Source organism: Zymoseptoria tritici, chromosome 6, assembly GCF_000219625.1.
Source record: "Zymoseptoria tritici IPO323 chromosome 6, whole genome shotgun sequence".
Classification (NCBI taxonomy): Eukaryota; Fungi; Ascomycota; class Dothideomycetes; order Mycosphaerellales; family Mycosphaerellaceae; genus Zymoseptoria; species Zymoseptoria tritici.
In genome coordinates this window covers 599,640-627,091 of record NC_018213.1, presented here as the reverse complement: position 1 = coordinate 627,091, position 27,452 = coordinate 599,640, and the positions used below count along the sequence as shown (strand labels likewise).

General features: G+C 49.3%; 4 protein-coding genes across 4 annotated transcripts; 1 reads left to right on the top strand and 3 right to left on the bottom strand.

Moving 5' to 3' along the window:
• Positions 1 to 2,046: 2,046 nt before the first annotated feature.
• On the top strand, positions 2,047 to 3,248 carry MYCGRDRAFT_93729 (uncharacterized protein; the record flags this gene model as incomplete). Its single annotated transcript, XM_003851887.1, has 4 exons — positions 2,047 to 2,164; positions 2,265 to 2,356; positions 2,497 to 2,510; positions 2,876 to 3,248. The coding sequence occupies 4 exons, from the start codon at positions 2,047 to 2,049 to the stop codon at positions 3,246 to 3,248; spliced, it is 597 nt and encodes a 198-aa protein (XP_003851935.1).
• Positions 3,249 to 12,228: 8,980 nt separating this feature from the next.
• Positions 12,229 to 13,197, bottom strand: MYCGRDRAFT_104756 (uncharacterized protein; the record flags this gene model as incomplete). The annotated part of the gene is made up of 1 exon (XM_003851345.1): positions 12,229 to 13,197. One exon carries the CDS (start codon positions 12,908 to 12,910, stop codon positions 12,302 to 12,304), a length of 609 nt encoding a protein of 202 aa, XP_003851393.1.
• Positions 13,198 to 15,980: 2,783 nt separating this feature from the next.
• MYCGRDRAFT_104754 (uncharacterized protein) lies at positions 15,981 to 16,614 on the bottom strand (the record flags this gene model as incomplete). The annotated part of the gene is made up of 1 exon (XM_003851344.1): positions 15,981 to 16,614. One exon carries the CDS (start codon positions 16,544 to 16,546, stop codon positions 16,055 to 16,057), a length of 492 nt encoding a protein of 163 aa, XP_003851392.1.
• A 1,670-nt stretch (positions 16,615 to 18,284) lies between these two features.
• On the bottom strand, positions 18,285 to 19,738 carry MYCGRDRAFT_109761 (uncharacterized protein; the record flags this gene model as incomplete). The annotated part of the gene is made up of 1 exon (XM_003851343.1): positions 18,285 to 19,738. One exon carries the CDS (start codon positions 19,699 to 19,701, stop codon positions 18,316 to 18,318), a length of 1,386 nt encoding a protein of 461 aa, XP_003851391.1.
• Between the last annotated feature and the right edge of the window lie 7,714 nt (positions 19,739 to 27,452).

The following is a 27,452-nucleotide window of genomic DNA, read 5'->3' as shown; positions in this document are numbered from 1 at the left end:
CTATTGCGCAACAGCGCCGCATCCGGAGCGCCTAGACACTTAGGTGTCTAATAATGTCGATAAAAGGAATCGAATAGTACCGCGCAATCGATAAAAGAAGTAGTATTCAAAACGTAACGGCCAGCATAGCGTGAATGAACAGGATGAAGTTCTCACTAGTGGTGAGAATCTGGTTATTACGCCCTTACGCACAGACCCCTCTCATTTAGTATAGGGTAAACTTTATCTATAAAGAGCAATACCGGTTCCCTCCTAGATATTTAGTCTACTAACGTATCGATACCTATACAAACTAGGTCGATCTATCCTATCGACTCGATATACGCTAGTATCGATTTATTAAAAGGTATAGGAAGGGTATAAAGTAGGTTTTATATATATATATTTTAACTTAGTAGTTAGCGTATCGATACTTTATATACTAGGTCGATTGCCTAGGTCGACTCGATATATATAGGCATCGATATGTTAGACTAGACTATTAATACTACTAAACCTTATCTTTCTAGTACTTAGGAAAATAGTCCTAACATATCGATACCTATACACATCGAGTTGATCTAGGCTATCGACTCGATATATAAAGCATCGATTTGTTAAAAGGTATAGAAAGTATATTAAGTAAGATTTGCTACTATATAGCTAAGGCTAGTTCTAAAGTATCGATACTACGTATACTAGGTCGATTGCCTAGGTCGACTTAATATGTATATATATCGATACGTTAGACTAGACTATTAATGCTACTAAACCTTATATTTCTAGCACTTAGGAATATAGTCCCTACGTTTCGATACCTATGTAGACCGAGTCGATCTAGCCTATCGACTCGATATATAAAGCATCGATTTATTAAAAGGTCTAGAAAGGATATAAAGTGTATTCTATATATATATATCTTATGTTAGTATTTAATATATCGATATATACATATACTAAGTCGACCTACGTAATCGACTTAGTATACATAGTATCGATACGTTAGAAGGAGACCTTAAAATTTTAAGATCTTAACAAAAAATAGTAAAATTAATAATACAAAATTACAACTCGATACCTATGCAAATCGAGTCGACCTAGGCTATCGACCTAGAACGAGCGCTCGAATTAGTCCTAGTAGGTAAACTCGTGTACTAATATATTAAATACACTATATAAGGTTAAACAGCATACTAAAGTCTCGATACCTATGCACATCGAGTCGACCTAGGCTATCGACTCGATATATACTAGCATCGAATCGCCTCTATAAAGATTTAACTTTCGAAAAAATCCTAGGTAAAACGTATATATATCGGCGACGGCGACACCTGCAACTACCGCTTCGACACCTATACTACTCGAGTCGATCTAGGCAATCGACCTAGTATGTATTATTAGGATCGATAATATAAGAGGATAACTTTCGTACCGACAGGAAGTAAAAATGTTACCTCGACGTTGCAAGATACGACTCGTTTGCTAAGGTCGAGCCGTTATGTAGGCTTAGAGGGATAAAACTTTAACGAGTAGAATTGGGTTGAACGACGTTTTAATTTAGAGCAGTATATACAGAAGATGGCAACAGCGACAGCCGACTATGTACAAGTAGGCGGGAGGGCATAAGACAGTGCATAGCAGGGTTAGGGAGCAGCAGGTGATTAGATATACGTATGCGTGCGCGTTGTAGAAGTAGTACGTGCAGCATCGGGGTGTGGGGGGCGGAGTAGCCGAGTAGCAGCGTGAAGCGTTGCTAAATGTTAATCTTGCATGCAAGGCAGCGAGGCAGTGTCTGGAAAGGGTTTGCGGCGATGATGTAGCTAGCGAAGGTAACGGCGTCAAGACGGCGGCGACATTAACAGGCGTTCAAGGCGATGACGACGAACCTGTGAGAGATTCAGCGGAGAACTTACTATCGACGATGGCGGCATTCAAAACCGGCGGCATGCAAGACCGGCGGCATGCAAGGCTAGCGGCATTCAAGACCGGCGGCATTCAAGACCGGCAGCATTGAAGACTGACGACGTGGCAAATGGTTGGACAGCAGAGCTGAGGTCGTCGGTAGTAATGAGGTCGATAGTGCGGGAGTCGGCGTTGTTGAGATTCGCAGTAGCGGCGCAGGGGAGACGACGTCGCGGTGTCGAGGTTGGCGATATGTTTGAAGATACCGGCGGTAAGGAGAGCCGTGTGTGGCGACGATGAGTATGGTGGTGGCTTTCGAGTCGAAGACGATGGCGCTGGATCATGACAGCTTCATGTTTAGCACTAGTGACGATGGGATATAGTCGGCGAGAAGAGACAGTCGACCACAGACCATGTTGAACAATATCGCATTGCAGAGGTCATGCAGAATACGCTGGACTCGACGGCGATGGTGGTATGTGGTGTCGATGCTCGGGCAGGGGAAGCTTTTAGTCTGTGCAGAGGATCGACCAACGTGCGCCGCCAGTTAAGTTTGCGCCGTAGCAGTGCCGTGACGAGGATGTCAAATGGAAGGACGGCTCACGTACGTGCAAGGTCGTCATTCCGAGGTGAGCAAGTGGCGGTAGCAGTAGCAGCTGAGATTATGTCAGTACGAAGCCACAAGGCCGGCGAAGATAACATGGCCGATGTTGAGGGTACTTGAGGAGGCGAGCATGTCGGCATGGAGGACAGCAGCAACAAGATCAGTTTTGCGAAGCGTAGTGGCATTCCGATGTTGAGGACTTTCGATCTCGAGATACTTGAGAAGGCGAGCCAGGCGGGGTGGATGGTAGCAGCAACATCATCGGTGGAGTGCGAAGCCGGGTAGCATTGAGGACGGCAGGATTGAGAGGCGCGAATGAGCACAGCAGCGTAGTCAAGGCCCGTGATATGTCTCTTTCAAGGACGGTCGGTGTGAATGATCATGCCATAGAGCTGGAGTCTGGCGACCATGCCGGACGGTTGCCTCAGCCTGGATGATGTTAGGCGGTGGTGCTGAGGGCGGCGGTGTCAAGGGCGGCGGCCTCAGTCTGAACGATGTTGAAGGCGGTGTTGTTGAAGGCGGTAGTGTTGAGGGCGGCGGTGTCGCGAGTGGCGGTGTCGATGGCAGCGCGGTCATAAGGGCAGCGGCGCAGACGCCGCAGAGGACGGCGATGTATCGGTGGCGGCGGTGTATCGGTAGCGGCGGCGTGGACCAGAACGACGGTGTGGACATCATCAACGCGGCGAAGGGTAAGACGCAAGCGGCATGGAGAGTCATGATGCATGCGTTCAGCTTCCAGTTCAACGCAGAGCCACTCGGTTGAGGGCGGTAATATTCCCGAAGCATTCTGTTGACGATCGTACTGGAGATACGCTTGATTCTGGACATTGGCCGTGCAGGAGCAGCTTGAGAACAGTGATCTGCTGATCTGATACTCGACTTGCGCTCTGCCCAATGCTCGAACATCGACGCTCGAAGCTCTCGGGGTGGATGAAACTTTGATGGTATGGTATTGGTTGAGAGACTGCTGGTCGTAGACTGGAGCGAGGAAATATTGTCAGCACGCTCAGGGCTTTCGCATTGCTATCCTCCATCAGCACTCCATCCTGCTCTCCCATCATCAGGCCGAGAGATCATGGAGGGCATAGCAGTATCTCCGGAGACGATGCCCTTTCAAGATTTCTGTATATCCGCCTTTGTCTTTCCTCCACCAACAGCACATGATCGTACTCTACCATCTTCTTCGAGTGGTGTATGCGGATCAGGACAAGAAGAAGCGTATCGTAGTGCATCTCTTGCTCGCCGGCAATTACCCTCTCTTGTCTTGACCACATTCCAACCTTCCTCTTCAACGACGGCGCAACTTGACTTGTGATCCGTGGCAGGCCCGAGGCTCAGCATACTGCTTGGTGTTGTACGACGATCATGACAGGTCCGAAGGTGCAGGTGGATGACCGTGAAGTGTAGCGCGGCAGGAGGACGTCGGATTGGCTTTGAGGAATGCATGGCAAAGTGTGCATGGGTGGAGTTGGAAGTCGTCGCGACCTCGGATCGAGATGATTCAGAGTCTGGAAGTCTGGTAGAGCGATTGTTGCCGCGGCGCGCGGGTTACGAAGTCGTGAAGCTGTTGTGGAGTATTCAATCGTGCCAGCACCCTATGATATGATAGTGATCAGCGCTTGTCAGTAGCCAGGCTACGGTCGGAGATTTGTAAAGTAAAGTCTGTGCCACCTCGGAGTGATCGTCAGCCTCGTCCAGGTCGTGACCGACGTGACCGACGTGACCGACGTCGAGGCTGTAGATGGACACCGACGACTTGGGTTGTTGTATGTTGAGGTGCAGTCGGCATTGCGAAACAGCATGCTTACGTGCGTCTCATCGCGAGAGTCATATAGATGGTGAAGTGAAGTTTGGACTGACGCATGTTGTGACATCGCGGCGGTGATGGTATGCTGAAGCCTGGGTCGATCAATCGGAGCTGAGCTTGAACCATGGCGATGTGAAGTCAAGACGAGAGGAATTGCGGTGTGTGGGCTGGCCATGTGCGACGGAGATATTCGGAGTCGAAGCCCAGACTGGGGTTGGTGATGCGAAGTCCGGGTCGTTGCAGTGAGAGTGTTGGTAGGACTTCAAAGACAATGAAGCTTGCGAAGGTGTGGTTGAGGTTCGAGGTACGTTGGTGTGCAGGCTGAGGCTTGACGATGGCGATGATGAAGTGCATCAGTGCGCGGCAAAGGCTCCGAATCAACAGCGAGGGTGGGCCGTTGCGATTGGCTTGAGGAAGGGCGATGTGCTGTGACTGGTGCCATTGGAGGAACCAGTGGACACCATCGGTGTGTTATGTGTGCTGCGCGGTGAAGAGCGTGTTCTCACGTAGACTCTGATATTCCAACTCTTTCCGGGTATTGAGTCCGATCGAAGAAATTGTCGAAAATTGGCGTAGCACGAGTCGTGAGGCTTCAGTCGAGGCTGCGGCGAAGGTGGACGAAGTGAAGTCTGGACTCTGTCTGGCTCGAAATTTCATGGACGTTTGGATCGCTTCGACTGGAAATCGGCTGAGTATCGGTGAAGTGGTATGCAAGTCGTCGCGGGTCGCCCGAGCAGAGTTCGGAAAGGACAGATCGATGTCACCGTGGCGCCGTGTTGAATAGGCCTGGGCGGGCGGACGAACGGTTCGGGTTGTGGGTCCGCACATCATGCGGACGTTGAAGAACTTTCGATCGTAAGGTAGTTGGCCTGGAAGTCGGCCGCGTCGCCTTGATGCGGTCGGGGACAAGACTGCAGCACGATAAGCAGCAGAAGAATAGCTTCTTTACCTAGAGTGTTTGCCTCGATGGTGAAGTGAAACCTGGCCCGGCGAACGGGATGTATGTATCGACGCCGGCGAGACTCCCATCGTGCCCGCGTCCCAAGGTGTCCAACTCGAGGAGCTGCTCGCCCAGAGCAGAAACATCTCTCCCACCGGGAATTGTTGTCCAAGATTGTTGGCTATGCAGCAGGCCACGCCCGCCACCAACCACCACTCGTACTCTGCTACGACTCCTCAATCTTTCCTCGATGTGTTCGCAATCGTATGAGCGGAGCTTCGAGCATGACTCTGCTTGTTGTCAACATGTTCTGCAGCGAGGCGCTCCCTACGAGTGCTCTTTCGTTTGCAACCAGGTGGTGGGAAGTCGCCGAGGTCGTCGCGGACAATAGCAGATTGTAGAGGTGGACTGTCGTCGCAACGGAGGAGATTGTCGGATGTATTCGATGTGAGGCATCAATATCGGATTGATCAGGAGTGTAGGCTGGATATTCTCGAAGAGCCGTCGATGGGAAGCATTCGTGATCGATTCGGGTTGGGCGACTTCGCGGTGAAGTGAAAATATGGGCGTCAGGCTGTGTCGGAGGATTCCCGAAGTGAAGTGTGGCATTGGGATCTGTGGCGTGCATGTCGTCGGAGCTGTTACGGAGCAAGGTTCGGTTGGTGGCGTGCTGACGGAGAGCTTCGCTCATGAGTATGGTGTGCCATGGTCGAGAGAGGCGCTGTCGTTGATTTGCAGGCAACTCCGGAAGCTGGATGGTAGTGATCGAAGTCGAGATTGGGACGAGTGTGGGATCTGGATGAGTAGCATTTAGCGGGCGCCGCGCGAACATGATGAGATGGAGTACGACCATCGCAAGTACTCCTCAGTAGTACTGGATCGTGCCTCCTCTCTCCGACTCAAGAATCCGATGCCGACCGGTTGAGCGTTGAGAGTGAAAGAGAAAATCATGAATCGACGCGTCGCCGTTGTTGTTTTTGTTGTTTTGTTGTTGTTGACAACACGATGAGCTGTAGTCTTGAGACGATTGCAGAGACCTGGACAGCGCGTTCGACGAGGCTGATCCTTGCAGGGGTGGCATTATTCAAGCAATCAATGCCAAAGATGCGGTTGGTGAGCTAGAGCACTGGTGACAGGTTATACGCGCGAAGTCCAGACTGCCAGTGTAGGCGAGGTTGTTCGTTGTCATGGGAGGGGTATGCAAGATGCTGTAGCGGCTCGGAGTCATGATGGATGCTTTGAACGATTGCGATTTCATCGCTGGTAAAGGGAGATCATTGGAATTGACTGATGCGGATGAATATGAGAGAAATGAGGCCAGCTGCAGCGCCATTAGCTTCAGCTTTGTCAATGTCCGACTCCCATGGCATCGCTGGCTAGCATCCGTAGCAGGAGAGGCGTGCCGGCGAGGTAGATGTCGTCAAAACAGGATGTGATCATCGGTTCGCGGAGGAATCTGACAGTTATGGGCAGTACCTTCGAAGCAAGCCGTCGTGGAGGGACCTGCGCAGTGAGGAGTGTAATCCAAGGTCGACGGACGGAGTAGGCCAGTCAAACGTTTTGCTTCGCGACCTGGGTGATTGACTGGCAAAGAGCTGTTCCAACTCGAGAGACAAAGGTGAGATCTCGATACTCAAATGACAAGGCATCTCGTAGCAGGACCGCAGACCGTGAGATAAGCAGCGAATCGCGGAAAGTGTGTGCCAGGTGGTGATCTGCGGGAAGTCGTCGATGGTCGCGCCGATCGCTGCAATGCAGCCAATCCACTGGTCTTGAGACTGGCGAGGTAGGAATCGTCATTGGCTTGCATCAGAGGAAGCACAGGCCACGCGGACCATGACCACGGAAGAGCGTAGGAGGAATGACCCAGAGATGCAGCGATCAACCTCTCTGATGGCAAATTGCAACCTCCTGTCGCAGTCGAGTCGACGAGTGGGTCACTGGCGCTCCTGCAGGCACAGCATGGTCGCGACGATGAGACGATTTGCGAGCCGCCGACGTAAGACATCTGTAGGCAAATCGGGGCGACCAAAGCAACATGGTGAGCGGGCAAAGGCAGAGACTCGGAGGCTCAAGTAGCGCAGGACGAGAGTATGCTGAACGAGGGCAGCCGATATCGAGCCATGGCCGGGATCCCACAGCCCAGGGAGCAAAACGACGCGGCGTCGACGGATTGAGCATGACGAGGTTGTCTCGTCGCCGATGATCCGAGGTCGAAGGCGATATTGATGAAGCAGAGGCTGAGTTCGCGTGGAGGGGTCCCAGGAGACGAGCAGATCTCTCCTCATCCAATGCCACAGATGGAGCCCGTCAGGCAGCAAAAGGACCAGCGGCCAGGACGAGTAGGACTGCTCGAGGAGGCAGGAAGCAGGAAAGATATCGCAGCCAACGAACAATCTCACTCTGACGATGAGAGAAAGGACTGCGGGGCAGAGAACTCGTGACGGTCGTGATTGAAGACCAAGAGTCCACAGCCTCAGACAGGTACCTCATCGGACAGAAGCTGCTGTGCATAATACCAAAGCGAAACGGCAGTGACGCTCTTTGCAGTGATCTTGAACGCTGTTGAGGGTGCTCAAGTTGAGCTTGAGGACAGCGGAGGCCTTGAGGGGCGGCGAAGATGATCTCGCCGCGTGCCACCAGTGAATAGGGAAGCTTCAAGGTGCCAGCGAGCCAGAGCAGTCTCGCGTTGCCGGTAATGCAAGTGCTGAACTCACAGGACAATACCGAGAAGCGCCGAGGTATGAGGTTCTCTTGAAGTCCAGCCTAGATGTGTTGTGATGGCCCACGTTGTTGAATGCAGGGGATGAGAATGCTGTGGCTTGGAAACGAAATAGCAAGGAAGAACACGGGCTTCAAGAGGAACGGAGGCAGGCTTGCAGATCTGCCAAAGACAATATCGTACATTGATCAGTGCACGGCGGTGTGTGGTGTAGGTATAGATTTGAGTGATTCCGCCAAGGCACGTCCGCATTATGTACCAGTATGAAAGGTGCTGTTGGTGAGCTGACGTGATCCGCGAAGAGCTGCTGTGAGTGCAGCGCATGATAGGCCACGAGTCTCCAAGCATTTTCGAGTTGAACCTCTCGGAAGTAACTGGCGTCTTGCACAAAGGGTGTCCAGACGTGTTCGGCGTTGGTGGTGTCCGGTGCCGCATCACCATCTTCCAGACAAACACGAAAGGTCCAATCTTCTGGTCTTCGTATCCAATCCCTCACCATCTCCTTTGAGCGGCGACAAAATCATCAAGCCTGCTCAAGCACCAAGCCTCACGGGTCTTGACGTCGAGTATGAGCGTCTCTTTTGAAGTTGGCCAGTGACATGTCAAAGCCATAGCTTGACATCCACCGGGACGGGCTTGGCTGATATTCGAACGGCAACGTGTATGCTTGTGGGAAGCGTGCGAGAAGTGTTCGCAAAGTATAGGTATGGCGATCCGGGGATCAATGCTTCCAACTCATTCTGATCAGCGACGGTGGCGACGACGTCTCGTATGCGTATGCGTATGCGTATGCGTATGCGTATGCGTATGGCGTGTAATCGACTGCCGGTTTGGGGTGGAATAATGATGAAATATCTGTTCAGTCGATCCAAGTGCTGCCACGGAAGTGGTCTGAGGTGATATTGATGCGCACGCATCAGTGGTCGAAGTCCTTGAGCGGGAAAACTCCAGACGAGGGGAAGATGTGACTTGAGTAGATCCGAGCTCCTGAGGAAAGCATTGTCTGATATGATGCAGACTATGCTGTCGTTTAATGAAGAGCTTCCTTTCTCGGTGTGGGAGGCGCGGCACTCGTCACATGGGGGTGAGGATGGGATGGAGCGGTTGTAGTCGTTGGACGTGGAGGTTGAGACGAAGTCTAGGCAGAGCTCGTTGCCGCAGCGGTAAGATCAGAGGACCAAGCCAGTGCAGTTGTGGGATGTTGTGCGATGTTCCGGTAAGACAGCCTTGACGCCGCTTGGAGATCAAGCCGCTGTAAAGCAAAGGCCATACAGGCTCCTGAGAATCCGTCAGCAACGTCTCTCGCATCTGCCAGTGCAAAGACGAGAAGACAATCCGCTGACCGCTGGAATGAGGACTGACCGCGGCGGTGATTGAGGTATGCGTCGGTCGTGCATATGAGCTTCACTCATGCTCTTACGTACATGCGCATGAGGCTAGATACTGCACGTTGTCAACACTTCGAGCTGCCCAGTTCAGTCAAAGATGTGTCTCCCTTGCCCGAGATTTGAACAGGCTCGAGAACACAGAGCCGGCTCTTGCAATTGTTGGTGGGCAAGCTGTCCATGGGTCCTGGGATGACACGGCCTGGTCCTGGTAAGACACGGCCTGGTCCTTTCTTCTCCAAGCTATTTGTCCATCTTCAACCAGACAGCTATTCTCTTCATCCCCTCTTCATCCCAACTTCCGTTGTCCCATTCTGCTGTGTACTGAGAAATTTCGACCCGTAGAGCGTGTTGATGGCAGGGATTGATCGGCGCGTCTGTGGTATCGATGTAGCTCGAGGCATGATCCTCTGATCTGGTCCAGTCAGCTCGCCGCACTCAGACGCCGTGGTGATGGTCATCATGTCAAGGTCTGTACAGAGAGTGAAGGTGACTGGCGGAATGATGTTGCGGGGCGAATGTGAAGGACACCGCGTCGCGACAGGGATGTTCGTGCGAGACCTTTCTCTCTCACACACACAACTTCACCACTGCAGGAGCTGCGCCATCTTCCTCCTCTCTCTCTCTCTCTCGCCTCCCTCAGTAGTCTCCTGATCCCAACCCTCTCTCTCATCTGCCACACTACCCATACGACAGCAGATCGAAGGTGCTCTGGCATATCGTAGACTTCTCCAAGGTCCGCGGTCATGCCGTCCTTCCATGATCACAACATACTTCCAAGACGGATCACCTTGTCGACGTCGGCCATTTTCCCGGCTTGGTGAATTCGAACACGCCACCACTTATGGAAAACTGCTCCGTTGGGTGCTGCGACACACACTGCAACGGAGTTGGTCTTCATGGTGACATCGAGTTGTTGCGCATTCGGACCATGCCCGAAGTTCTGAAGTGGCCAACGAGCTTGGTTTCGGAGGATTGCCGGGGCTTTGAGCTGTCGATGAATGCGTTGATATCCTCCGAAGGGCCTTCGTCCATGGCGGTAAGCTGCAGGCGGTCATCCTTGACTTGCTCGTCTTCTTCTTCGCCGTCCTCCTCAGTAGAGTGTCGTTTGACATCGACTTGCCGCATCAAGAGAGCAGAGGGCTTGTTGAAAGAGCAGTGTTGATGCACAGGGGACGAGATCTTGTGATTGCATGGACCAATCGTTGTGAGGCTTTGATGGAAGAAGTGGATGTTTCCAGGAGGTCATGGCAGAATGAATTATGATTCAATTAACGAACACTAGCGCGAAGATGACCCGGAGGAGGCCCATATCGCACGCTCGCAGGATCAAGTAAATGCATCATGGTAGGATCGCTCGTATTCTATTCTGAGCAGCAGCGACATACAAGTCATGCCCCGTACTTCGCTGCTGCTGTTAGAAACTCCAAAAAAACATCAAAAAGACAAACGCTTTTATGCAACATCTCCCCATCCAACGTTGCGCTTCTGCCACCTGCGCTGTACGCTCGCAATTGAGGCACGTTCGAGTACCCTTCGAAATCAAACGCTCAGGACCACTTCAGCCATGCTCAATCGCCACTCTGGTCCGCCACCGCCAACGCAGACTTAAAGTCTACGTGTTCCACCCACGAAGCAGCTCCATGTAGCCCGTAGTCGTCTCGATCTCCTCCTCGCACATACCCATGTCGATGCGCTTCTCCCGGTATACCTCCAGCTGTGCCATGCTCTTGAGGAGGTGCCGGATCGCGTAGGCAATGAGCTCGACCGAGTATCCCTCCCAAGCGCCGGGATTGTGCACCAGATCGATGCTGGTAATGTCCTGGATCATGCGCTTGTGTGCTTGATCGACCGCGTGGATGAGAGAACCGTCGAGGAAGACTTGGCGAAGATGCTTGAGCCTCTTGACCAAGCGCATGTGCTCCTCGCACTTGTCGGGAGGCAGAACGTAGCCGGGTTCGTCATCCATGGCCACGCACTCCCTCGATATGATCTCATAGTCCTGTCCACGTCAGCAACTGAAGTATCCCAAAGACATAGCAAAGGACGAGCTTACAATGCTTGGAATGCGCTCCATCTGCTGAAACACCATCATATCCACCTCGTGAAGCCACTGGTGATGGAAGAGCATTTTCGGGAGGGTATCCATGACCGTGACCAGCTTCGCGACGGCTTCGTCTCCTGTTTGCACGAAGTAGTCGATATCCCAATTCCCAGCTTCCTTGTGCGCCTCGAGAAGATCATCACTACTCGCACGTCAGTGACATGTCAATATATTTCATGTAGGGGTACTGCTCACTCAGACTTGTGACCCTTGGGCTCGACAAGCACGCCGTTGATGCGTACTTTGCCGCTAGCCTTTTCCTCATCATCAGGGAAGAGAAAGAGGAACGGAGGAGGCGACATGGGACCGTGGTACATCATGTAGACGGCCATGATGAGCGTTTTGCTGGTGATGATGCGAAAGGGGCGAGTTTTGGCAGGCCTCCGAGGGTGGAGAGTGGGTTCTGTTCGTGAGGGGTTGGATTCGACAGGCGTTCGAGGGCTGGTTTGGTGTCGAATTCTGTGGAGCGTTGAGAAGAGAAGTTGATGAAGTTGGAAGGTCGGATTGAAGACTGCACGGTAAGGTATGTTTGAGAGCCGCAACGCGGCGGGCCCGGCCCGTTGACAATCACGCACGCATGTGACAAGGGGAATCACCAGGAATAATCGATTCACGGAGCACGCATATGCCCTTGTCCAGCGGGGCGAGATACCTGTCACGCGAGTGGAAAGGTGAATCGTATACTCATTCTCAACAAGACATGCATCGTGGATACAAGTCTACTCACTTATACCATCGGTACACGCAAATGCATCGCTCGCTTTTCGACATCTTCATGCCGTCCTTGTCTCGCACTCCTGGAAGCAAATCTCTGTCTGGCTGAAAATCAAACACTCAATCGTCGTCTCCGCCACACAATCACTGAGTACCAGCGACAGCATGCAGCCACCACAGGTCCGTCTTCCCGTGATTGTCCATCTCACTCATTCGCGCCTGCATTCCGGCGTCGATGCCGCCCTGGCCACGTCCTCCCGTTGCTCCCGTGGGTTTCGCATAGACTCTAGTTGCTGAACCTCCCGAAGCAGGACGACTGTTGCGAGTGGTACCGTTCGCGGTCGTAGTCACGGGATCAGCACCCACATCGGAGACGGTTGCACCCTTGATTCGGCCCTCGAGCCCGAATGCATACTCCAGGCTCGCCTTCTCCATCTCCGACATCTCCTTGAGAACGACTTGTTTGACAATGTCAGCTCCATTCGAGCCCTTGAGCGCCGTGTAGTCGGCGTAAGGAACGATACGCAGACTGGTCGAGGTGTAGCCAAAGCGCTGCTTCTGCAAGAGACGAAGCGCGCGCTCAAGCAACATGGAGTTTTCGGGTTTCTTCAGATCCTCGAACGTGTAATCGGCCTTTTCAGGATTGGGGAGCGTGCAGATGTGCCCGACATACATGATGTTCTGGTCGAAGGTGTCCCGGGCGTCGGGATCGGTCATGTTTTCAGTCCAGTACGATCGCCACGCAATGGTCATGTCCGTAGTGTTGTGGTAGTCCTCGTAGCCGGATCTATCGGTATGATAGATATGATCAACGAGCTCGACCACAGCAGCGATGCCGGGCGGGAGGTCAGTTCCCAGATCCAGATCATTCGAGTCCAATTGAGCGTCCGGGTCGTCATCAACGTCCGCAGTGGGCCTGTCGACGTATATGCCGCCATCGACTTCTCCAGAGTCGGGGTCATTGTCCTCGGTACCCAGCTCCTCGTCGTCCTCATCCCGAGGTTCTTCTTTGATGATCGCCGCGGGGGAGTTCTGTCGCCGCGTGCCGTTGTTGGCCTCCTCGTTCACGTCTGTTTCGCCAACACCGCTGATCGCCGTCTGCGGGGCGTCGACCGAATCGGCATCCTCCACGGGTTCCGGCTTGACACCGAGTGACAGAAGGAAGTCTCCATCGTTGTAGGTGGGGTCGCTTGCTGTGGCGCTCTGGGCGGTGGCGGCACTGGCCATTTTGGCCTCTTTGCGCAACATGAGTGGAGTCTTGAATGAGGTGTCGGGGTCGTGTGGATTTTGCATCCGGTCGCGTAATTCGGCCAGCATTGCCATGGTGCTAGGAGGGAAAGGGTCCTCCGCAGCCTGTCCCGGTGGAAGGATGCCGGCAAGACCAAGAGCCTGAAGCATCTTCTTGCCCAATGCGCTCTCCCGAACTTCTTGGACCTCTGCTGCGCCATTTGTATTCAATATACCTGCAAGTGTCACCAATGCGCCATCGGAAAAGGCCTTGGTGGCAGAGGTAAAAAGCACCTTGTTCGCCTGTCTTGCATCACGCCACTCATCGTTCGAGTTTCGAACGCAGAGACGGTAAACATGGACGATTTCTGGCTGTGACACGCGGATGAGCCGAGAGAATGCCTGAATCTCCTGGGCGGCGTTGATCGCAGAAGTGCTGACGATGCAGCGATAGCAGGCGGGATCCAAGTTGACACCGCTGGCGTTGATCGAGTACATCAGAATGCAGACGCGCAGACCCTCGAGATCGTCCTCCTTGATCTCCTCTCTAAACTCCTCGATCACATGTTCTCGGGACTTCTTGGACAAGCCAGAATGGAGGACCTCTGTTGGGATGTGAAGTTCGTTGAGAATCCTCTCCCAATAGTAGGCAATCAGGGGGTATTCTTCGGTGATGAGGAGTTTGCGCAACTTGATCTTCTCTCCGGGCTTGGGGAGGACGAAGTGGTGAATGTGCTTCATGGTCTCAGTCATCTTGGGAGATCCCTCCTTGGATCGCTTCAAGCGGCCGATCCGCGATAGCTTTCGAGGAGGGCAGACTTCATTCAACGTGGTCAACTCGAGGATATCGGCGAGCTCGAGGCCACTGTCCCTCCACTGCTGGATCGTCTCGACTCGGGTATTGCCCCCATCGACACGCTCCGAGTAGAAGTGATTCAGTCGGGAAAGGTGGTTGGACGCGGCGGCAATGGCCATTTTCCGCAACTGCGCCATGACAGGAGGTGGGCTGTCGGTCGGGCTCTTGTTCTTGCCCCTGCCCTTCTTGCCGTACTCGTTACAGATCGCCGCGTATTCCCTGCAAGTGTGGTTAGTATGGGGGTGGATCTCTGTGGCCAGTTGAGGACTTACTGTGTAGCGGCTCGATGCCAAGCCAGATGCTCACGCAACTGTTGCTCGTTCTCGAAATCCAATGGGACAGTCCTGATGATGTGTTCCCTCATGATCGAGCCCAACTTGAGTTTTCCGCCCTGGAAACCCGGCAACTCGCTCTCGGGCGAACGACGGATGGCCATGAGTTTATCGAATTCGGCGAAGTGCTTCGCGATAAGACCCAATTCCTGTGTCTTGAAGATGCCAATCAGGAAGTCTGGTTGTATATAGAGCAGTCTCCAGACACTATCAAGGCCAATGGACTGGCCGCCAATCGTGGTCTGAGGGTCCGATAACCAGTCCCAGAATGCAGCAGCGTTCTCATCCTCTTCGAGTGCTCTTCTGTAGCGCTCCGCAATTTCCGGCCAGGCTGGATCTGCGCGTAATTGAGCCTCGGCTGTGGGCCAGACACGCTTCATACTGCAAGTTGCTGGATGAAGGACAGCGGGGCTGCTCGATTTCAGGCACGAGCTGCAATTCGGATGAACCAGGTAGCGCCGGCGCCGGAGGAGGATTGGAGAATGGTGGCGAAGATTACTGGCAGCCGGAGACCCAAGATGAAGCTCTTGCTAGGGAGGAAAGGGATGTTCGGGAAACGTACATGGCCGCATATCGATTCCGGGATGAGGAGCGTCGGAACGGCGTCGAGACCTCTGCCGCAGACATTCAGGAGCTGAAGGATCTCGCAGAGAGGATGAAAGAGATTCACCTGGCTCAGAGGCGTCGCACGGCGGAGAGAAATGGGGTATGATTGTCGAAGAGTCCACTCGAGGAGTCGTTCTGCGGAAGCGTACTGAGATCATGCCTCTTGTGGTGTCTCCGGAGCGGACCGGCGAGGCTACAGCGGAGGCCAGACAGCGCAGCAAAGGTGCACGAGGATGATGGTATGGAATTTATGAGTCGACGACGACGGGAGCGTTTGTTCTTTGCGATTGCATGGATCTTCCCTGAGCGCTAGCTCCTTCTCGCCGCTATTGATTTCAAGCTAGCCGGTCAATATTTCATTGGATGATATTACAGGGTCCAGGTCCAGGTCCAGGCATTGCTTTCCACCCGCACCTTGGCTTCAGCTGCGTACGAAGGGGCTGATTGGAGATAGCTCTGAGCGAGGAGTCAAGGCGACTCGAAGCGGCGATTGGATTCTTTCAGATAGAATATAAAAGTTGATCATCGAAGTGATTCCATTGTTCGATCTGTGCCCCGCTATGAGCAGAAAGAATTTCATCGTCGCAGATTTGGCCGCAAAAAATGTAATTCTCCCAAATAGAGCGACGACGATGTATATACATACATACAATCGAGACCCAGAGCGTAGCGAGTGACTCCCGAATCAAACCCATCCATCTATCTAAAGCAGCCTTCAAATCCAACCAAAGAAATCCGATCCAATCCTCCAGATCCACCCCATTTGAAACTGAGTGAGCACGTTGCGCCTGCCGCTCCACCAACACACTTTAATCAAGTGGTCCCTCTCGAGCCAAGGGTATTGAATGCAACGATCTTGATAATGTCCGTATACGCTCATGAAGTCTTGACCTTGGTAAGAGAGAGCCTGGTGCCTTTGATTTGTCGAAGGGTGGTTCCAGGGCGTTTGATCACGGCGCTATCCACGCCCCACTCCGAGATTTTGTGGCTAGCATGGTCGTAGAGGAAGTTTCCGGATCCTTCAAAGCCAGTGAATTCGTCGAATTTTCTGAAGAAGAATCGCGTGCCAAATTTCTCAAATTTGGATCCTGTGATTGATGTGCCTGATGGTGCGTAGCCTGCTGCGGCGGCGTTTCGACCGGTATTGCCTTCAGTCGTGATAATAACCTCAGCCTCCTCCGTAGCCCCCTGCCCACCTGCCTCTTCGAAGACGAATTCGAAGGTCGCTTCAATAGTCGCTTCAACAACTGCGCCGGCTTGACGAGGCGCGAGGATCAAGGCATAGTCGGATCCATCGGTATTGCTTTTAGGGACGACAAGGGCCAAGCAGAGGGGAAGAAGGAACGAGAGGAGAGTGAAGATCTTCATGTCGTTGATGGAAAGAAGGCTGAGCGATGGGTGAGGCGGTTGATGTCCTTGGTCGGAGAGTCGCGGTCTTTGGTAGAGAGGTTGCTGTCCTTAGTCGAGAGGTTGTAGTTCTTGGTAAGGAGGATAGTTCAACTTTGGTAAGGAATCGCCACGTATTTATGTACTAGGCATCTTCTTTCGGTCCACTACCCCCTTGTCTCGTGCGGACGCAGCTCGGATTACTGCGTGTGCTAGGGACACCTTAAACAGCAAGCCGTGTTCGCAGTTGGCAAGGCATATTGGACCATTCCCCGCATAGTTCCGTCCCTCTTGCTCTAAGAATATCTAGAGCATAAAGTTTAAGCATACAAACGTGATAATGTGCGTGTGATCACGCCATGCTATAGTAATGTGGCATGACATTGTAACGTGCGCAGAGTGCCTCGTGGTCTAGACCTCGAAGAGTGGAGTTCCAGCAGGCTGTATCCCTAGAGAGAAAGGAATGTATAATCGGTAACGAACAATTTCCTATTGGAGATACCCTGCATGCTTCGACAAGCTTATTCCTGCCATTCTGGACTTTGAACTATTTCCTATTAAAGGTACCCTACATGCTTCGACAAGCTAAGCTTAGTTCAATAGTGTGAACTGTACAGCGTGTTATTGTACCACGTCGGACGGATCACCGTTCAATCCTTGTCCAAAGGCTGTTGGCCTGATTACCAGGGCGCGGGCCAATGAGGCCTAGAAATCAACCCTGGGGCCTGCAAGTACGCCCACCAGCGGTGATCCGTCCGACGTGGTAACACGCTGTACATCGCTCGTCTGATCTGCGACTCGCGAGGATGTACAATTTCTGAAACTCCAGGTCCGGGATTGACGTGCTTGTTTACACGGCTACGGACGGAAGCTGTTTAAGGATGGGCAATGGGACTCACCATTAATGGCGGGCCAAGCCTGTCCCAATTAACGAACTGAATTCCAACAGCGGCACCTGATCTTCTAGGTACCTCGTATCGGAGCTCGCGCCTTTATGCAGCATGGTTTGCTCGGGCATTAATGCGGACTTCCCCTCTTACCGTGACTAACTTTCTGGGATGCCGGACAGGACGAGCAGGGGTCGACTGTCGAGTATTGAAATTTAAGACGAGCAGAACGTCGAGCCTGAAGACCGGGTTCGAGGTTCGATACTACCTCGTATTATCCTAGAGATCCTCACACAAGCTCGCAAATGCCGGTAACATGCCCGTGATCTTCTCAAGTCTGGTCTAGACCTCATACCTCGCCTACCCTCGTTCCTTGTTGCATCGCCCCATTTCCCGATGCGTTCACCCTGTCAATAAACATTCGGTGGCATGAACTGATGTCTCAACGCTCGAGCATGCGGGATTTTCGTTCTCTGGTGCAGTGGTGGTGCTCGGGTCCTGCGAGAAACTGACGAGAAAAGCTACTGACGAAGCTGACCAGCGAAGGAGCGGAACCACTGCCCGCTTTCTCTCCCGTAGCCACAAGACTACCTTGCGACTCCGGCCAATGGTCGAAATAGCGGCGGTGCACAGGGGCCTGCTCGATCTTGATCCTGGTCCAGATTCACTCGTTCAAGAGTTATGCGGGTACTTCCCAGTTGGACCTACACGTGAACCGAGGCTAGTGTAGCGCCTGCTCCGGAACCACGATGGCAAGCTCGATATGCAAGAAAGCAGAATACCGTGAACACACAACTCAAAGTAACATATGATCGCTATCGTAACTCATGACTGATCCCACGGGTATCTTCGCATTATTTCCATCTAGTAGTTCGGAGCGGGTCCGCTTCCGGGAGCGTTGTATCCTCCAACACCAGGCTGCTGCCCGTAGGCATTGCCGTGCACGCCAGCGGTGTTCTTCTGATCGTAATTCGTGCCCGTCACGGGGTCATCGGGGTGGTTTGAGCGCTTGCTGCTCAGCATGTCTTTTGCCTTGTCCATCATGCCCCGATTGTCCTGTCCGTGAGTGGCATGCGTGGAGTGAACGTTGCTGCCAGTCACGCTTGATCGGGTCTGGTGATGAGTGGTGTTGCCGTGGAATCCGGTACCAGCCTGGTGGTAAGGGTCATTAGTACCCGTGACCCCACCAGTGGAGTGCGTGTTGTGCGTATTGTAGGTGTTCTGGTCGTAGTTCGTGTCGATCACTGGATCGTCCGGATGGTTTGATCGCTTGCTGCTCAAAACATCCTTCGCCTTATCCACCATGCCGCGGTTGTCCGGACCCGCATTGTGTTGATCGTGGACGCCGTGGCTGGTGTGCGTGTTGCTGCCTGTGAGACCGCCTTGATGATGAGTGTTGCTGCCGGCAACCCCCGCCGCGCCCGTGTGGCCGTAGTTATCATGTGTGTTGCGGTTGTTCTGATCGTAGTTCGTACCGGTAACTGGATCGTCAGGGCGGTTGCTGCGGTTGCTGCGGTTGCTGCTCATGGCGTCTTTAGCCTTGTCCATCATGCCTCGGTTGTCAGGTCCCGCGTCGTGGCCGTGCTGATCGTGAGTGGAATAAGTGTTGCCACCAGTGAGGCCGCCTGGGTGGTGAGTGTTGCTACCAGTGATGCCGCTTCCAGTGTTGTAGTGATCATTCGTGTGGGTGTTGCGGTTGTTCTGGTCATAGTTGGTACCGGTGATAGGATCATCGGGCTGGTTGGTGCGGTTGCTGCTCATGGCGTCCTTTGCCTTGTCCATCATACCCCGGTTGTCTGGTCCAGTGTGGGTGTTGTGTGTGCTGTGTGTGTTGTGAGCGCCGGTAAGTCCACCCGCGTGGGGGCCAGTATGAGCACCAGTGTGCGTGTTGTGTCCAGGGCCGCTCACGTCGACTGAGTTGCCGTGAGCATCGTGAGCGTTTCCGTGTTGACCGGGAAGAGCGTTCTGCATCTTGTCACCGGCAGTCTGATGGACACCCGCGTTGTTGTAAGCAGTGTTGGAACCCGCATTCATGCCAGGTGCATCATTGTAAACAGTGTTTCCACCGACCTGCTGACCGCCAGCAGTTGGAATAGCGTTCGGGTTATTGGCATGCGATCCAGGAACCAGACCTTGTCCATGAGCACTGTTGTGGGTATTGTCGTATGTTGTAGTGTTGGTGTTGGCAGGTGGATTCCGCTTGTTCAGCTCTGCCTGAACCTTGGCGGTTGCTTTGTCGAGGATACCCATGATGAAGGTTGATGTTTAATGTTTGAGGGAGGAATTGATGTGGATTGTGTGTGAAAGTGAGAAATGATTGCCTTGGAGACCAAAGATATATATATCAATCTCTTTGGTCGGACAAAGGACAACCTACCTCATCGTGCGTCACCATACTCTGGTCCAGACCTGGAATGCAATGCCCGACAAAGGGGAGTTGACCAAGTTCTACACGGCGATCGCCATGTCGTGATGTCGGTATTGTGAGCAAATTGCCATGAATACCAAGCAAGCGAGCGAGCAACGTGGTCATGCGCCTCACCGAATGATGTCGGCATCTGTCTGGGCATGGCTGGTGGCTCGTCATCTGGTTGTTTTGGCGGTGATTGAACCCAGTTTCGACGATGAAAGTGTGGAGGAGAGTCTGGAAGGGCTCCAAGCGTTGGCGGATGATGTCAAGTCGCGGCGGAACTTGGCTGCCCAGCTCGTGGAAATCTTGAAACGCGAGGAACATGACACAAAGCGGGCACATCAAACACGTGCAGTGTGGAGAGGCGTCGATCTCTTCGGAATGAAGCGAAGCGAGCGATGAATCGGGAACTGCACTGTGTCGTTGTCGGTCCGGAGGTAGCAAGTGTGTTGAAAGTCATGAGCTATTAATTTTTAATCTACATGGGGCATAAGCCTTAACTAAATACAGATATAGTACCGATGTCGGACCTATAAACACGTGTTTATAATTTAATACTCCTACTCGACGAGTGTACCGGTATATTAAGGAAATCCTATATAATTAACCGTAACTCCTACTAAACGCTATGTTAATATTCCCGCTACCTCGTTAAAAACCTTATTAAGGGAAAAAGAGTGTAGCTAACTATTTACTAAGGTTACTGTTTCCCCTGTTTCTACTAAGTACTAACGCCGCTTTATTTCTATCTCTTCTTAATTCCTAAATCCGTCTAGTTATTATCGCTGCGGCGATAGCTAACCTCTTCCTATTAGTCTAGGCTTCGTTGTCGTATTATATCTAGTTAATTCTAGTAAAGAGATCCTTTGCTAGTAGATATTAAACGATGTATTAATATAGGTAGTCCGGAATTCTGTCCTTAATAATGTTTACGATAAACAAGTTTATCTGTCCCTAGTAAGCCTATCTCTAGCGTAGTCGATTTATATTAAAACCCTTATTAAATTGTTAGGCTTAAATAATTTTAAGAGGATATCGCTCGGGGTAGGTAAACACCTCTTTAAAGGATAGTCCTAGGGAATAAATAAAGCGAAGTATCCGGGTTGTCTAGTTAACTTTAAATTAAGAATCTAGTAGACTTAGGATAGGGACTTTTTCTACGAGAAGTCTAGTCCGTAAGAAGCGGACATTACCGACGTAAAGTTCTACTATATATTATAAGTAGCTCGCGTCGTAAATGTCGTTATCTATGTCCTCTTCGTTAATCTAGATTTCGGCGTTAGAGTCCGGAACCGGTTATTGTTCGTATACCTAGTATTAGTATATACTCGCTCCGTATTTTCGTACTTCTTCTTACGCTCTCGCGAGACCTATTAGTTAGGTTGCTATATTAGCGCGTTGTTTAATATAAGTTTTTAATATATAATTTAAAGTATATATATATAGGTGCTTTTAAAGACGGTTACTAGGTTATGTAGTGCTTTATGCTTTTTAAGACAGTTATAAGGTTATAAAAGTAGAGGGCCCGTATTTAATAAACCGGACTAAGGAGTCTAACGTATAATAGCGGTACTTTTAAGGTCGTTCTCGCTTAATAGACCTACTGTTCTATTAGTTCTAACATGTCGCGTAAGGATTATTACCTTAATTAATCTCTATCGTTATTATACTAAGCGCGGACGATTATCGGTTAAATTCGCCTAGTGCGAGAGCCTTCGTAAGAATGTTAGCGACTTAATAGATCCCGGGGATATACTATACCTTAACGCATTATTCTTCGATAAGCTGTCGAATAAAGTAGTACTATACGCGGATGTACTTTATCCGGTTATAGTACTCCGGGTTCTTTACGATAGTAATAGCGCTTTAATTATCGATATTAATTAAGATAGCTCGGTTCCTATAGTTTAATCCGAAGTAGGTAAGTATGTCCTTTAGCTACGCTACTTCTTTACTAGCGTAGTAAAGAGCGGTGTATTCGGCCTTAGCTATAGATAGCGCGACGGTTGTCTACTTCTTTAATAACTAGCTAATCGCGGATCCTCCGAGTATAAAGATATAGCCGCTAATAGACTTACTTATAAATAGATCCCTAGCAAATTCTACGTTAGTAAATCCTCTAAATTTATTAGTGCTATTAAATTCTAGTACGCGGTTAATAGTACCTTTAATGTAGCGGAAGATTCGTTATACTAGTTCGGTATATTGCTTCGTAGGATTATAATAGAATCGACTTGCGATAGATATAGCGTATACGAGGTTAGGGCGTATTCCGAGTATGCTATATATTAGTAAGCCGACTATAGACTAATACTATTTTTACTCCTCGTTACTATAGATATAATTAGTTAGTAGCGGCTCGTATTTAATGTTAGTGCGAATTAGCGTTACTTAGGCATTAGCTAATATTATCTTAAACTTCTTAAGGACTTACTTAAAGTAGGTCTCCTAGCTAAGGCGTATCTTATTACCGTTTCGACTAACTACGATGCCGAGGAAGTACTTACACTCGTTTATGTTAGTTATTTTAAAGCGCTTTAATAGACTTTCCTTTAATGTATTAATATAGTTAATATCTAGTCCTACGATAAGTAGATCGTCTACGTAGGCGAGGAGGTAGGTTGTTCTATCCGAGAAGACTACGTTATCGTATTAGTAGGGAGTAAATCTTATGTCTTTTAGTACTGTCTTTAGTATAAGATACTAGATTCGCGGTGCTTATTTAAGGCTATATAGTGCTTTATTAAGCTTATAGACCTTTCCCTCCTACTCGTATCCTAGTAGTAGTTGTACGTAGACTTCTTTGTCGATGTCGCTATAGAGGAACGTAGTTTTAACGTCTATTTAATAGACCTTCTAGCCGTAGATTAAGGCGAGTACGAAGAGCATCTTATAGCTTATTAGTTTAACGACGGAGGCGAAGGTCTCGTTAAAGTCGATTCCTTCTTCTTATTTAAAGCCGCGAACTACCTATCGTACCTTAAATCGATGTACATTTCCTTTATCGTCTCGCTTAACTTTAAATACCTACTTTCCGGAGAGGGCGTATTTACCGCTAGGTAGTAAGAACTCGTCGACGAGTGTCTAGGTATTGTTTTTAATAAGGGAGTTATATTTGTCCTTTATTACTTTAACCTATTTATACTTATATTTATTACATATAACTTCCTTATAGGATTTTGGTTTAATAGGGTCTTCGGCGGTAAGTTAGATCTTTACCGAGTCGGTAGCTAGTATAGGTTATAGCTATAGTTTTTCTTCGTCTTTTAGTTTAGACTTTATCTATTTTTAACCTATAAGATCGAGTTCGATCTCGAATATATCCTCGGTGTTAATAGAGATATTAGAACCTACTTCTTCGGTAGCCGCTCTTAATAGTAACGAGCGTAGGCTATTATTACTAATGTCGGATATAAAGTAGCCTCTAAAGCTAGGCTTTTAGCGAGTAAACCCGGGACCCTATAATCCTAGCTTGTTACTATCTCTTTAACGAATCTCGGGGATTATATTGCCTAGCTAGACTTACTAATTCTCCTACTTAGGTAGGTAACGAGTAAGTTCGTTAAAGCTTAGAACGTCGCCGTATTTATCGCCGGTCTCGAAGTGCGTTAGTATTATCTTATTAGCGGTTATTACGGCGACCTAGTTCGCGCTTATTATTAGGTAGATAACCTTTATAGTTTTGTAGTCGATAGTAGTATCCTTATTAAATATTACCTCTTTCGCCCGTTTAATTAATCTAGTATAAGGTCGGCGACGAGGAACACCTGTACGTGGTGCCGGCTACGAACCTGCGACGATACCGTCGTTGCAGAGCCAAGTTTCCTCCGGAGGATTGGAGAGGCCGTCGATCCCTCTTCGCTTACAACAACAACAACAACACGACCTGGAGGCACGCCTCCCCTCGAAGATACAAGCTACAACAGAAAGACAGTACGATTCGAACGAATAGCTCTCTACGCTACGAACGAGAAGAAGAAGAAGAAGAAGAGGCAGTCCACTCTGTCCTATACGCGCATCTCCTCGAAATCCGAACCGAACCGCACCTCTTTCCTCGTAGAGATTCGGGTCCTCTATACGACGGAAAAGTGCACTTTAAAGAGCTAGAATAGTCGGTGGAATCTACAACTCTGCGATTAACCTACGTAGCTGTATACGTTTGGAAGCGGCATACAGTTCCACAAAGGCATATTGAGGAAAAGAGAAAGAGACAGCGGGTTGGATAGCTGCTTGCGTAGCTGCTTGCGCAGCTACGTCGCTCCTGCACTGCTTTAGCAGCTACGTCGCTCCTGCACTGCTTTTTGCACTGCAATGCATTTCCTCTCTCTTTCGAATTCGCAGCGTGCGTGCGAAGCGGAAGGATCCGCTGAAAATTCTGCAAAAAGCTTGGCGCGAAAATTCTGCAGCCCCGGCTGCAGACAACGACACTCGTTTGATTTCCTTTGTCTTGCGCTGTTTTGAAGTCCTTCGGCAGATTCTGCTTGCAGGTCCTGCCTTAGGCACGGGGTTTCCCCTAAGGTTAAAGAATACCGAAAGAATTTGATTGTAAATAGATCTACTGCCTTGCTTACAAGGCCGTCCTACATAGTCTTGGACTCCGAAAGGACGTAAATGGAACAAACAAACAAAACAAACAAACAAACAATAATCTAGTATAAGGGTTCTAGAGTTAGTAGAGGTTTATGCCCTCGTAACTAACGAGGATACGAACTTATATATAGTCTTCCTATTTCTTTAGGAATTTTCGCTTTAGTACGAGCTTATATACGTAGTAGCTAAGTCGGCGTAGCTACGAGAGGTTATATTATCGTCCGGTAAATACCTCGAGGAGAGTTTTCCCGTTAGCGAGTACGATTAACGGCCGCCTATTAATAAGGAATACCGCTACGCGGACGAGCTCTAGCTATAGCGCTATTTAAACGTCTACGTCGATTTTCGCGTAGCGAACGATATCCTAAATTTAATAGTGTTGTCGCTTAGCTATACCGTTTTAATCTACCTAGTAGGGAGCGGTCCCTTTAAAGATAATGCTATACGACTACTTAAGGCTCTTTAGTATAGGCGTAAATTTGGGGCCTATATCGCTTCGGAAGGCCTTTACTCGACCGCCGGTCTTTAGTTCGGCCTTCTTAATAAAGTCTTTAATATAATTGCCGATTTTAGGGCCGTCCTTTAATTTATAGGTATAGATCTAAGTATAGCGCGTTAAATCGTCGATAAGTACGAGGTAGTACAATTCGCCGGATTTTAAGAAGGATTTGTACCCGGTAGATTTCGAACTTCTTATAGGTCCGTAGAGATCTATATAAATAAGTCCTAGTTTCTCTTCTTATCGTAGTAGGTTAGACTTAATAAACGTTCGAACACCTTTCCCTCGAATATAGGTAGAGTAGTTAAAGTCCTCGTTATAGTACGCGATGTTTATTTTTAAGAGAAGCTTACGTAGCGAGGGAAGATTTAGGTAGCCGAAGCGTTAGTACTAGACGCGTAGAGGTAGCTTTTTCGTAGAGCGACTCGTAAAATACGACTATTATAGTAGTACGCGCGCATTCGGTAACTACTACGAGTAGAGATTCTACTAGTTATAGAATAGTAACTTATTCGAGACGTCGAGTTTCTAGAGGTTACTAAGTTAAGTACCGGTAGCGATTGTCCTACCGTTAACGCGGTCTTAAAAGTAATAGGAGCCGATCGTTAAAAAGTAATCGGCGCCGCCCTATTAGATTATTACGACTAATAGCAAATTAACCGTTATTTAAGGGACGTATAGTACACCGTATAGTGCAATAATCTAAGTGCCGTCGTCTTATTTAATAGTAAGTTCGACAACACCTATTCTAATAGTATAAAAGCCGGTTCCGTAGCCTTCTATTTCGATTTTGCGCTTAAATAATTTGTACGTCTTAAACATTTCGCGTTAGTAGTAGACATAGCGAGAGTAGCTAGAGTCTACTATCTAGTCTAGTAGACCGAGTTTAGCGTCTTCGACCTCGTCTTTAGTTAGGTCTAGTTTAATAGCGGCGAACGCTAGTATTCGGAATCGCCTCTAACTACGCCGTCGTCCGGCTAGTTAGTCCGATAGTACTAGCGAGGGCTCTCTCTTTTTCGAGAAGAAACTATATACGCTAGCCTTTATAAGTCTAGACGATATCTATGCCTTTAGCTTCTCGCGGCGAATAGTATCTTCTTCGTCGTCTAATATTTCTTCGGTAAGGCCTAATAGGTAGGTCCTATTAGACCTTCGTATCGTATAGGCGCCTTATATTATCTATCTTAACTTCTTACGCTTAAAACGCGGTTTCTTTTAAGGCCGTTTGTCGTCCTTTCGGAGGTATAGGAACTATATTATATAGGCCCTATTTATATAAGAGGGAGGACTATATTAATTATATATTATATAAGGACTATCGAATAGTCCCTTTAATTAGCCTCTAGAGTATAGTTTCGAAGCATTATGCTCTAGTATAATATATGCGGTAGAGTTTAGTCTACCGGTCTCGCGCTTCTATTTAAAGTTCGGTCGCGTAGCGTAAGCACTCGTAGTAGTTTCTTTACCTTTTATCGAGATGTACCTATTACGAGCCTTGTTCTTAATTAAATTAAATAAGAGGGTGTCCCCTATACTACTACCGCCGATGTTCTAATTCTAAGAGATTATATCGATCTAGTCTATAAATCCTAAACCGAGGCGGTTTATAAAAACAAGGACCTTCTAATTCTAATTTATTAGACATCTAGTCGGTAGTCGGTTCTATTCGTTAAAGATTCTATTATACTCTAATATAAAAGTATTATAGTCGGGGTATGCCTCGAGATAGTAAGACTCCTACTCTTTAAGTTTTGCGTTAATAGTAGTAGCGCCGTTAGGCGTATATATCTATTCGAGGGTCTAAATAACCTCTTTAATTGTCGTAAATTCTTTAACTCTATCGGCGTAGTGCTTTAAGCATTACGAGACGATATAGCCGTAGAGCACTTTATTAACCTTCTTAAACTCTACGAGTACGACTATATATTTATTATATAAATTAATATCGTCTATATCTTCGGGGATAGCTAGAAGCATCCCTTTAACGTAAGGCCCGGTAGCCTTCGTAGCGTCGAAGAATTTAATAGTCCCTATTCGTTTTACCGCATTATAGTAGTCGTCGTAAAATATAAGCTAGTTCTTAATACCTTAGAGGAGTAGAACAGAGTCGAACACTTTCCTATTACCGTAGATGTCCTTTTGTACCTTCCGCTACTTAGTAGAATAGCGAGTTATTCGTTTTACTATTACTCGTACGGGTACTATTATTCGGGTACGTCTAGTACGTAGTATAATGTTGCTAAAAGTTAATAGAGCTCTCTTTGTACTAATAGGTAAAGATCGCTTAGATCGAATACTCGGTATATCCGAGCTATCGTTAGAGTCGCTAGGTTTAGCGTCTAGTTATAGTATAATTATACTACTCGTCTCTTCTTATTTATTGTCGTCTTCGGAAGATAATTCTTCGCTTTATACGTTAGGGTCGGTTTATTTAGTTTGTTTAGTATCTTCGGAGGTAGTAGTGTTACTTATAGTAGTCGTAGATATATCGGTAGTTAAAGT